At 34.8% G+C, this 12,435-nt stretch overlaps 1 protein-coding gene across 1 annotated transcript; it reads right to left on the reverse strand.

The window, feature by feature from the left end:
• Positions 1-613: 613 nt before the first annotated feature.
• LOC126583455 (golgin candidate 6-like) lies at positions 614-6,840 on the reverse strand. The gene is made up of 20 exons (XM_050247813.1): positions 6,685-6,840; positions 6,521-6,588; positions 6,392-6,447; positions 6,141-6,268; positions 5,992-6,044; positions 5,582-5,728; positions 5,396-5,469; positions 5,231-5,300; positions 4,932-4,985; positions 4,542-4,637; positions 4,052-4,102; positions 3,869-3,955; positions 3,650-3,763; positions 3,491-3,562; positions 3,013-3,195; positions 2,789-2,892; positions 2,552-2,600; positions 2,405-2,470; positions 1,527-2,279; positions 614-1,408 (listed from the first exon to the last, which is right to left on the reverse strand). Exons 2-20 carry the CDS (start codon positions 6,542-6,544, stop codon positions 863-865), a joined length of 2,727 nt encoding a protein of 908 aa, XP_050103770.1. The 5' UTR covers positions 6,545-6,588; positions 6,685-6,840; the 3' UTR covers positions 614-862.
• Between the last annotated feature and the right edge of the window lie 5,595 nt (positions 6,841-12,435).

The raw sequence follows: 12,435 nt of genomic DNA on the forward strand, positions 1-12,435 counted from the left end.
CGTACCTAATTGATTGCGTTAAGCTTAATTTTCATTAAATAATTTTCTTACCTATAACTTCCAAACTACTAAATGGAACTCGAGGGTCACTAAAACATCAATAGATACATACCAGCTCAATTTGTATGTACTTTTTCAATTGTGTGGATGATGATGAGTTTTTTTTTTCCGACATTAAGCACATGTTTACTTATAAAGGAAAACTAATAAAAATAGTGAAATCATTTTGATTCATTTACCAAAATATGGGCAAGAAAATCATTTTACTTTTTAACTTTTTCATGCATTTTCGTTTAATTACATTAGAATCAAATATCTAAAAATCAGGAATTCCATTAGAATAAAAAATAAAAATCAGGAATTCCATGCATTTGCGTTTAATTACACGTAAAAAATAAAAAATGTGTTAAGTTCTTTCTTGAAATTTGTAACCAAACATCTAAAAATCAAGAATTCCATTAGAATCCAATTCCCTTTTCTTATTTCTCCTATTATTTATGATTCTCCGATTCATTTCTTTTTCCTTTGTGTTAAGGAAACAAACCCCAAATGGAATAGCTAAATTTTATAACAATTATCAATCAAACGAGTGTAAATTTGAGAAGGAAGAATGTTTAAACCAAAAACAAAGAACCATAACTTAATTTCAACTAGAAAACAACAGTTTGATCCACAATCTTCCTGAGTATCATTAAACAATAAACATATACTGTACAATTTCAACCAGAAATGTACACAAGCAGGAGAGCCAAAGATAAGCCTCCCTCCCGTCCACGATGCATACCACGAGGATGAATGATGAGATCACGTGTGATGAAATAAACATAAAAAGGGAATAACATCACCATCACCACCATCGGCATCAGTCTTCATCATCCTCGCCGTCTCCAGGCAACCCCACGTCATCTCCAATATCTTCAAGCAGCTTGTCGACGTCCTCTCCTAACTCCAACAACCTTGTACTTAGTTTGTCCACCTTGCTTTGTTCTTGCCCGAGGCACACAAGAAGATCATTCAGTTCTGCCTCGCTCTCCTTCTGAGCTTCTTCCCTTGCCTCGGCTCTAATTGCATCCACATCGGGAATGGACGAAGACCCTCCTCCACCATTCTTAGCTCTGACCTCCTTCTCTAGATGGAAATTTGCCTGCTCAAGACTGTTGTAAGCATCGGATAAGCTCTTCAGATCAGATTCCATCTTTCCGGCTAAGTTTTTATACATGGATGCCTCAGATTCAAGCTTGGCTTTCTCTGCCTTGAGCAACTCCAACCGTTTAGATGCTTCTTGAAAATCTCGTCTAAGTGTCTCTACCTGGACTCTATCAGAGCCTGCACCCTGCTCGGACCGGGAGCGGCCGCCACCAATCGTTGCCACATCCTCAGCCAAACTTGCATTGCGGCCAAGGAGATCCTAAAAGAAAACATATTTAATATATAATTAACATGCATACCACGGCAAAGATTTATTTGGGGGTGAATAAAACAAAGAACAATACAAAAACCAATTGGTGTACACTAAAGTTTTATACCTGTATCTCAGAGCATTGCTTCTCCACAAATGCTTTCAGCCGCTTTATATACTCTCCATCACTTTCCCCGCTTTTCTGTTCCAGTTCTGCTGGCACCACTGCCACCTTGCTCTTCGGTTGACTGTATACCTCAACGAATTTTTCTCTGATATTCACCTCCAAACTCTTAACTACGTTTAGAAATGGAGCATCAAAGATTGAGGAGAGAACAGGATGATCCTCATTTTTCTGATCAGAGAGATTGCTCTCATCAACATCTACCATACTAGCAGAAGCGGATCTGGTTAATTGTTTGTGCGGCTGAGCTGATGTTGAAGAGGTGAAAAGGAAGCTTTTCTGCATCTCCTCGAACTTCAGAAAATATGACGTGAGCCCAACCTTCTGGCTTATGGAATCAACTATAGCAAAGGCGTCCTTCCCACTTTCAACTGATTTGTTGTAGATCACACACTCTCCAAGAAGAACAGCTGCCAACCCCTTTATGTACACTGTAGCAATTGAATTGGATACCAACTCAAGCAGATAAGTGATGTGGGGACGTGAATCTAGGAAGCAATTCACTGCACTAGGGCAATCAGCTAGCCAAGTGACCAGCAATTTCAGGATAACTGGTTGAACATATGAGTTTCCACTTGACTTTCCATCTTTGTTTTGCATGGAAGAGGCAACGGCCAAGTATTTTACCACACGGTGCATTAGAGGCTCTGGAGCACCTAGAGATGGAGTAGGTGCCTCAAGTTCAATACGCAATACCTGAAAATTGTATCAGACAATTAGAAGACTGTAAGAGTGGTCACCTTTCAACACAAACAAAAATGGGTAAATCAAAATATATTACATCAGAAGGCAGATATTAGAAGAAGAATATAACTGCTTACCCTTTCCTTGCACTGGAGATTGTCCTTCATTACATGAGAAAGAACACTAGCAGCTCTGCAGCATGTCTGCACCTCAAAATATTAGGTAATGGAACCGAGATATTCTGGTCTTTCCAAAACTCAGATGTTACTGAAGTGTTACATTACCTCAAGATCGCCATCTTTCTCACTGAAGTTAAGACCTTGTAATAGCATGCTGCAAAAGAATCAAATATTATAAGATCAGTTAACGTAAGTAGCTTTTGCAACCTTGAGAAATGAAAAGAATAAGACAATCAAGCTTTCACTGATGCAACAAAGGTTTGATAATTCAACCAGGCTGAATAAATAAGAAACAGATAATGTAGAAGCATGCAGTGAAAACTGCACATACGATGAACAAACCTTCCAAAGGACATGTTCACATCCTCCTCAACGGGTGCATGAATCATGGAATGCGGTTGCGGAATCAATGTAGACGCTAACATAGTTTGGCCATCAGCATTATTCTGGTTTAAATGAGGTGAAGAAAATTTACAACAAAAGATTAGAAGTGAAAACTACACAGTCAAGATGTAATTTACATTTCTTGCATACTGGATGATGAGAAGAATCTACACAATACCAACCTCACAAAAGCTCTTAAAAACATAATCTGCTGCAACAAATTCTTGTATACTGGATGTCCGCAAAATGATTCGTAGAATTGAGTTCAAAGCAGGTTCCTGTGGCCCCTCTCCAAGAAATTTGCTTGCAAGCGCATCAAGATTCTTGGGATGTCCAGCAATCAGATTACCAATGCATCGCAGCGCCTGACAAAGTGAATAAACTTAATAATTACTAATGGACTCAATGTCTACAAGGCACTATGTAAATTTCATTACAAAGTCAAACAAAACCAAATATGTGTCTTCCATTTGACATCAGTATTCATTTTCTCAGATAGCAAGCCACATAAGTTTCAGGACAAATGGCCCGGAGTTCATGTAATTAGTTCACAAGTTATCTATGGATAAGCTTGATCATATAATAGTAAGTAAGTAAGGTACTCTTTATGTCTAGCAAATGTTGATTGGTCATATACAAGAAGGTGAAGAACTATCTTACTGAACAACGAACAGCAACAGGTGCCCATTGGCTTTCCACACCGAGCATTAGAAGATGGTCCAATACTTTTTTCTACATCCAGGAAATAAAAAGATTAGAATGATCAGATATCACCAAATTTATATTCTAGTGAGATGCTATTATAAAAGTTGAAAATACCTGAGCGAGGGTGGTTCTATTTGTTAGCTTATTTGCATCTTTTCCAGGATCAGCCTCTGAGCCTCCCATTATTAGCAAATTAAGAGTTTCCAACGCACTGAGTAGATTAATTGTCTACTGGCATGGCATTTATTTTGAGGTCAACAACAAATTACCAGTAAGGGTTGTGCCGTATCAAATCAGTTAACCATACAAAACAATGAATTTCGAGTATCTAACCTTTTGTTGAGTGAAACTGTAAGTACTCCCTCGTAGCTTCAAAATTGACATTAAGGGGTCAAATCCCATTGTCTCCCTCAGCAGTATCTAAAGAACACATCTTTTAATTAGAAGAAAGAAGAAACAAAATATATAAATGACAACATCACTTACAAGAATAAAAGCAACAATTAAAACAAAAACCTGATTCGATGCAGTGTTCCGAATAAGATTGTTCAACAATTCAATACAGTCCTGCAGAAGTGTATTGCATTAGAAACATTTTCAAAAGTAATTGATTTCTCAAATGGCTTTAGAGGTATTCGAAATGAGAACTTGATTTACAAAATAAAGGTTTTTTATTTTCCAGCACAAAGTGTGCCAAACAGCAATCTCCCCCATAATCAAGACAAAATAAAGTACTTTTACAACTTTTGTATAAGAACAATTGTTTGCACACTTGAAAGTGAAATAACGGTAAAACATTTCTTTTTCTATAATCATTGGTGCAAATATTGGTATAATCAGTATAATTGTAAAGCTGAATTTACCAATGAAAAAAGGCTTTTAGATTATGTTTTTTTTATTTTTTAAATTGATCCAAAAATGATGCTTGACAAGAGGTTTATCAGCAAAGAAGTTTAAACAAGATGTATAAAACTATCAATTATCAAACAAAGTAACAAAGAATTACCTGCACAACAACACCACCATCTGAACCACCTTCCTCTTTGATGATGCTGAATATCTTTTCAAAAGCACCTTCAAAGACCACAATTTTTTGAATTTCCTGAAATCATAACAATATATAAGTTAATACAAAAGTCAAAACTTAATTTCCAGTTGTGATGGTTTAGTGATTAATAGCTTTTATGTATAACTGTTCTGCTGGACTTTTGGAGTGGATATCTTGTCCACTGGTTTGTAATTTAGTTGTTTACTGCAACAAAAGTTTGTCTTTTTATTTTTACCAAAAAAAAAAATGTCTTTTTTTTTCTCGAAAAAGTAAAAAACCACACTTCTCATCGCAGGTTCGCCAAATATAAATTAAATAAAAAATAAGACAAAGGATCGAAAACCTCACCTCAGCTTCGCGAGTCAAGTAAGTAAGAAGTAATAAGGCCTCATTTCGTATAACCTAGAAGGCAAACACAACAGTTTCGTATGATTGAACATAGAGAAAAGATGGATACAAAATATACAATTATATTTGAATAACTAATATTTTGAGAAAGCTTTCAATAGCAGTCCCCTGATATAGAGGTGACAAAGCATTAAACGTGAATTTTAGAAAGATCGCATTTAAAAACGAAACTGTAGCATAATATGTTGATAATAGAGTTAAATGCAAAAAATGATAAACCAACATTCAACAAATTGTACCTCACGATCCATAAGCATATCCATTAAGCGAGTTATACCACGAGGTATGGTCAGAATGGCTTCCTGTAACCTGAAAGAAAGAACTCAGAAGAAAATCTTTCTAAACCAACTAAACTAATCCAAAATTTTTAGACAAATGAGATAGAAAATAGCTCAAATTAATACCTATTTCGAGAATTTGTCAGAAGAGCTGTCAAAAGTTGAAGAGTGTAATATCGTACATAGAAATCCTCCTCTGACTGCGAAAACAACAAAAATAAAAATTAGATATATACAATTGTGAAAATATATGCATGAATCTAGCAGCTTGAAATCATCAGTATTTTCTGAATATAACTAGAGAATTCTCACCAACAAACTTAGAAGAAGTGAAATGCTGTCTGCTTCTCTGGAAAGCAAATCAGTGTTCATTATAGCTGGTTGAATCTCATTCTTTGGTCCTTTTGCATGGTCAATAGGAGTCAAGGCACTTACAAGAGTTTCTAAGGCACCTCGGACCTGCATTTGTGGAATAAATAAGTGAGTGCCCTTATCCATGAATATGTATTGAAAGAAAGCATCACATTTGATGTAAGATTCACAAAAATCACAAAGAGACATAATAATCTCATTTGAATTTTTGAAAACCAAAGAATGCACTATATTGGAAACAACGAACTCACGTCCCAAGTTCACTTATTTTCACCATGATAAGTTGATATCCCATAAAATAAACAATGAGATTATAGGAAACATAAAAAAGAAGAAGAAATGTTAGCAACCATTTCAACATCATCCCGTTCTTCCTTTAATATGCCCATCATAACAGGGAATCCTGCAGAAAAAAAAATGAACAAAATAACGTCACATACGTGCCAAGCATAAAACGAGCTAACAAAACCAAAGTTGTACACAAGAGAGAAGCAATCACCCATTGCTCCAAATGCTAGTTGGGCAGCAGAGCTTTCAGCCACAACAGACTGAAGCTCGAGCATAGCAGTCCTCCTGTCCTCTGCCAGTTTACCATTGCTTATACAGTCGAGCAAACGCTCGATATAGCTAAATACATATCGAAAACAATGGCAGAGTAGATTGGTCACATACCATGAAACAATCATAAGCATAAATTGAAGGTAGGCAATTGGGTAACGGAATGTGATGAATGTAGAAGGAGAAAAGTACCTATCTTCATTAGAAGAACCCGATTTCTCGTTGCCGAAAACAAGCCCTACAACTCCCTGCACGAGAAGCCATAAGATACCAATTGAGTTTGCAAGAGAGAGAGAGAGAGAGAGAGAGAGAGAGAGTCACCTTGTAACCAGAGACCAAATCCATTTTTTTTCTGATTTCCCAGGTCGCAACTCGACTCAAGAGAAATCCTGAAGCCAAAAAATCAAAGAAAATTCAGTCAAAATTCAGGACGAAATTTCAATTGGAAAAGCCCCAAAATGGAAGCAACAAAGATGGAAACTTGCCTGCTCCAGAGACCTTGAGAGGCTGAGACTGCGATGGAGTATTCGATCAAATCTCAAGAGGACCTTCGACTTCTCTCTCTAAAACGCAGCAGCGCGCACAGCTAAGTTTGCTAACACTTTTCTCTCTCTCTAAAACGAAGAAGACGAAGATCAATTACAGCTGGCAATTTACGTTTTCAGAAGGGTTTCGGGTTTCTGGGCCTTCGAGCCCCGTTGCTAATACCAATCTGTATGGTTTGGCGCAGAGACTTTTGGATATATAAAAACCAGGCCCACGAAGAAGTAGATTTGGCCCAGCCCAATATTGGGTTTGGGCTATACAATGCTTCACTCTCCTCAAGGCAGAAAATTTTAGTGGTGGGTTTTGCATTTTGAAATTCTAATTTTAAGGTTCGCATGTCGGACCACGTTGTTTGAGCAAAGCATTTTCACAAAAATTGCAACCCTCGCCCATTGAACTTAAATGTTCTTTTATTTTTATACCTCGTATTGGTATACAGTGTTTGTAATTCTCGTGATATATACTTAAAGATTTATAGCGAACTTCAAAAGAATCTCCATAGATTATAGTCTTCACAGTAGAAACTATTTTCATATCAGAACTGCAGTGTTTATATGTCTCTCTCCTCGCGTAATTGCTTACTCGGAGGAATAATGATGCACAGAATTGGATTGACTTTGGAACAACGTATAGTTTCAAGATATGACCTTCGCAATGTTGGTTTAATCACTAAGTGTAGGTAACATGCAAAGAGATAGAGATAGGGAAGCAAACACAAGATATGCATGGTTCACCCTAAGTTGTGCTACGTCTACGAGTGTAAAGGAGTTCTCATTAATAACATAGAGTTTACATAATACAAAAGTTCAAGCATAATTATCATTAGTGAGTTTTAATAATGGATTAAGTAGAATAATAGTTAGCAATTAATTGTAGGAAAATTGTCTCCTCTTATGGTTGAGGAGAGTCACATGCTTTCATCCATGATCGACGCGAGATTCGATGAGTTTTATTCATGTTATAATTGGCCTCCTGCTTTAAGAGAAACTTTTCTGCTTGGGCACGGTACCTCGAATCTTTCAGTGGATCCCTAAAGATATTCATTCTCATTTGAAGGACTAATGATGCACAAAATTGAATTGACTTTGGAACAACGTATAGTTTCAAGGTATGACCTTCGCAATGTTGCTTCAGTCACTAAGTGTAAGTAGCATGCAAAGAAATAGGGATAGGGAAGCAAATACAAGATATACGTGATTCATCCTACGTGTTGCTATGTCAACGAGGGTAGGGGAGTTCTCGTTAATAAGGTAGAGTTTACATAATACAAAAGCTCAAGAATAATTATCATTAATGAGTTTTAATAATGGATTAAGCATAATAATAGTTAGCGATTAATTGTAGGAAAAATGTCTTCTCTTATGGTTGAGGAGAGTCGCATGCTTTCATCCATAGTCGATTGGAGATTCTAGGAGTTTTAGTCACGTTATGATTGATTTCCTGCTTGGAGAGACACTTTTGTGATTCGGCAAGATGCCTCGAATCCTTCAGTGGATCTCTAAATGTATGAAGTTGACTGGTGCTCAGTAATTTCAGAACCGGTGAAATATGATACAAACAAATAGGAAACCTTCTCTCCATATTTAAATTCACTATCGATCTTTGTGTTCATAGCTCCCAGACTAAGAGATCCGCGATATTCAAAAGAGAGAGAAAGAGATCCAATAAGTTTTTGGATTTTTATGAAGTGGGTAAGTGCATAAGCTAATAGGAGTCATAAGATTAAAATTGAGCGATCTGAATCTTTTAATCCGCAGACACTAAATGACAATGAATCTCTTGATCTGCGAGCATCGTAGGTTCAACTTATTATTTAATTAGGCCGTGTCTTTTTATGTTGTGAATTTAACCAAAAAAATAGCAATAAAGGTCAAAAGATTAGGACATGAATCCCCGCGCCATGGACGATGTGCTCTATGCATCTGCTGTGTTGCGCCATGGAGGTGGATCCAAACAAGCCCTTCCAAATATGGCAGATAGCAAAAGGTTATCTCCTAGTGAAGGTCTAAATTTGAAAGTCTTTCGGTGGGATGCCTAAACAATCTCATCACCCTTTTTGGGTGCGTGGGTTTTGAAACTTCCACTTGGCATTCACACCCCAAAAGTATTAAGAATTTCATCAAAAAACCTGACATTTCTACATGTGGGTAGTCTATATACCAATACAAACCTGTCAAAGAGTCGTGTGTAAGTATCAATTGTTTGAGTTAACTAACGGTGGTTTGATGATTATTGTGTTTTATTTTTTAATTGAAATCTTGTTTACTGACTATTTTTAATTTTCAATTTTTTAAAAAGTGAAAATTAAAAACTGAAATCAAAATTGTTATTAAACAACCTTTTAAGTTTAGAAGAACGTTACAGTCAGTCTCACACGCATACTTATTGAATCTGACTATTAATGTACTACTATCGTTGTTTCACATGAACCTGTTACTGTCAGTCTGTATGCGAATGACCAAAGTTAACACTGGTTGAAATTAAGTTAAGGAGAAATGCTAAGGAGACTCTCTCGAAAGTATGACTCTTTGTCATCTCATGTTTTTCACATAATATTTTATAATATTGATACAGAAATTAACGTTAAACTTTTACTTATAAAAATAAAAGAAAATATGTAAATAACACCACCGTCGCCGTTTATCAGATGCCGCGATGCTCTTGCATCAGATGATTAAGAATATGCTCAATATTATGGCCTGGAAAAAGCATCAAATTTCGATATTTCCAAATACATTTGCATAGAACTTTCTAGGAATCTTCGCATTACAAAATAAAAATAAAACCCCAGTGTCACAATTCCAGACCCATTCGAATTTGTGCTGTCAATTTCACCAGGACACGTCTTTCTATTTGTCCACGTATTTCCCTTCTTATTTTTTTCGCCCAAAAATATAAATATTTACATAAATTTATTTAATGAGAAAAGATTTTGTTGTTATCGTTGTTGCTGCAAATCCAAATTCAATGTTATAAAGCTAATGGATGCATTTATGCCATAAAAAAAATTATAAAGTTGATTTCTTTTTCCATCTATTATTCTTTTGGATCGTGAATCTCTACTCTTTTTTTTTATTTATTTTTTATATCGATTGAGTCTCTAAATTTGATTATGAGAATAGTTGAGATGTAGAGAAATGCGGGGAAATACAATAAGCCAAAATATAGAGACTAATAATCCTATTCTCTTTCACATCTATTAGTTGCAACTCAATATGTTGATATGTATTTGTTTATCTTTAGGACAAAGTGATATTTTAATCCAGCCTCATTTACGAATGATTACTAGACCCGAAGTTAGATACAAGTGGGGCGGATACACTTCTATGACTAACTGATTTAACCAGCTTATGTCTTGTATTTCATTAAAAATTGAAACATGTTCAAATTGTCATTTTACTACTAACATTAGAAACCCTTGTATATGTAGTTGTCTCCGATTAGTTCAACATGATAAATAATCGTTGCGAGTTGTGGTAATTCACCGTAGTGGCATAACTCTTTTGTAAGTGTACTTAACTCTAACGCAATTTATGACAATGTTCAACTTTTTTATATAGAAATTTTAATTAACTTTCTATCATTACAAATGATTATGATCTCAATAAATTTGAACTTGAGTATGAAATTGCTGAATACATTGCTGTAACGAACTAACTTTATCACAATTGTGCACGAAATCTCCTCTCTTAAGTTATAGAATCCACGTCATCGTCACTTTCAAGAGATTTGCACGACGTGAGAAAGGAATATAATGCATGGATCAATCCAAAAGTACGTGTTCTTTACTTCTTAGCAAAAATAATTCAAAAGTAAGGCATGAATTCTTATTCTTCAACACCCAATCAAGACAACACACACATAACATAATGTTTATAACAAAACAAAAATATCAACCAATTTTAATTTTTTTGATGCACTCAAAATACCGTAACGTGATATTATTATTCTATTTAAATTATAACACGTGAATTTTTTTTATTAATATATCATAGAAATATGACATGTCAATCAGTCTCTACCTTTACAGTATATGTTTAGAAAACAAAAAATAGGGATAAGCTCATGGCTTTGTCACAGCAGCCAACCCTTAAAATACAAACCTTAATTACTACCGTGTGATTCGCCAGTTTCAATAATCAAATCTAAAACGTATTGTTTAATATACGAACTTGAAATTAATCTTTAACACTGTGTCACTCTGTGGTGATTCACCTTTATAACAAATTGAATAATACACAACGTAACTTGTGTTGTCGATGCCACTAAAATTTTCTCAAATTTGATAGGAGTGGGATTCCCATCACATGTGAAGTGAACTTAGCTATAAAAAATATTGTTCTAAAACTTCACAAATTATGTGTATCAAGTGGCAGAGAATGTCTACTTACAACACGTATCATATTTACATGAAGAAAATAATGGGAATACGTATATTTATATTTTGCGATCCTCATAACATGCATGTATTCCCACGAAGCTTTTTCTTTGTTAATTTGTTCTTCTCTTTCTGCGGTGAGCATTAAGTTATAATTATCTTCAATCGACATCAAACATTTACATGTTTACCAACCGTTATGTTCAACTTCGTTGGTTCAGGTTCTATAGTTAATCTCTATCATTGAATCTTAAACTATTGATTGGTGACTATTCATGATCCATGGTCACCAATACATCAATATAGTTTTAAGTCGATTTATACTAGTTATGTTATTGTAGTAGAGGATCATGGGAGGAACCACATTTGGACGTTAAGTACTAGTTCCGCTCTTGTACATGATTGCAACCAGCGATCATACCTGATTCTGATCAATTTTTCTTTGATAGTAAATGATATAAACGTACATAGTTTAGCTGTACTTGTGGATTAATCATAAGTCAATAGAAGGTTGTGAGCACATGCTCACATCCTTTATTATTCAATTTATTGGATGAAATCACGACTTGTCATTTCAAATAAGGAAAAAGCCTAAGTATTTGAAAGACTCGATGGGCAAATCAAATTGGGAAAATTGTCTTTCAATTTGTGTCAATTATGTAAGCTTAATTGACGGATGGTTTTCTATTAAAATGTTAAATCATACACTTTTTCATTCATGTAAACAAGTAGAGGGTGAGATTTATTTCTAAAATTTAATAATTAACTTTACCAATAAGATATTCTTACCTACTTCAAACAATCTCCAAAAAAAAAAAAAAAATTTAATTTGCTCCTTTAACTATACAAAAATGGAGAAAAAGAGAATTACATTCAAGTTTGAATATCTCCTCTTCAATTTACTCATAGAAAAAAATAACTTAAACAACTGTTTTCTTTACACAAAAAAATATTATGAATCAAAGTAGTGTTAAGTCCGGATAATTACTTTATTTTTAAGAGTGATTTCAAATTGGTCATAATCTTTTAAAATATTTCAAATAACTACTTAAGGTTTTGAAAAATCGACATTTATTAGGTTCACTAGCTTCCAATGGTGTCACAGGCAAAATATTAAGCATATTTTAACTCCTAAGTCATCTGTGGATATTTGAATCTCCAAATTAACGCTACGTAGCTAAGCAAATTTATGGTTTAACTTGACTAAAATAGGTCAATTTGGGGGATTAGAACTCCAAAAAGATTGATTAGTGAAAACCAACTTTAGTATTTGTCCACATCATCAGTTAATGTTGGTAAAGTTTCCATTGAC

The sequence above is a fragment of the Malus sylvestris genome, chromosome 9, assembly GCF_916048215.2.
Source record: "Malus sylvestris chromosome 9, drMalSylv7.2, whole genome shotgun sequence".
Classification (NCBI taxonomy): domain Eukaryota; kingdom Viridiplantae; phylum Streptophyta; class Magnoliopsida; order Rosales; family Rosaceae; genus Malus; species Malus sylvestris.

Excerpts from the sequence above, each read along its gene's own strand:
- LOC126583455 (XM_050247813.1), bottom strand. The coding sequence starts at position 6,544 with ATGGATTTGGTCTCTGGTTACAAG. Across the intron at positions 6,269-6,391 it reads GGTTCTTCTAATGAAGATAG|CTATATCGAGCGTTTGCTCG; the intron begins GTACTTTTCTCC and ends ATATGTATTTAG. Across the intron at positions 4,986-5,230 it reads ATATGCTTATGGATCGTGAG|GTTATACGAAATGAGGCCTT; the intron begins GTACAATTTGTT and ends TTTGCCTTCTAG.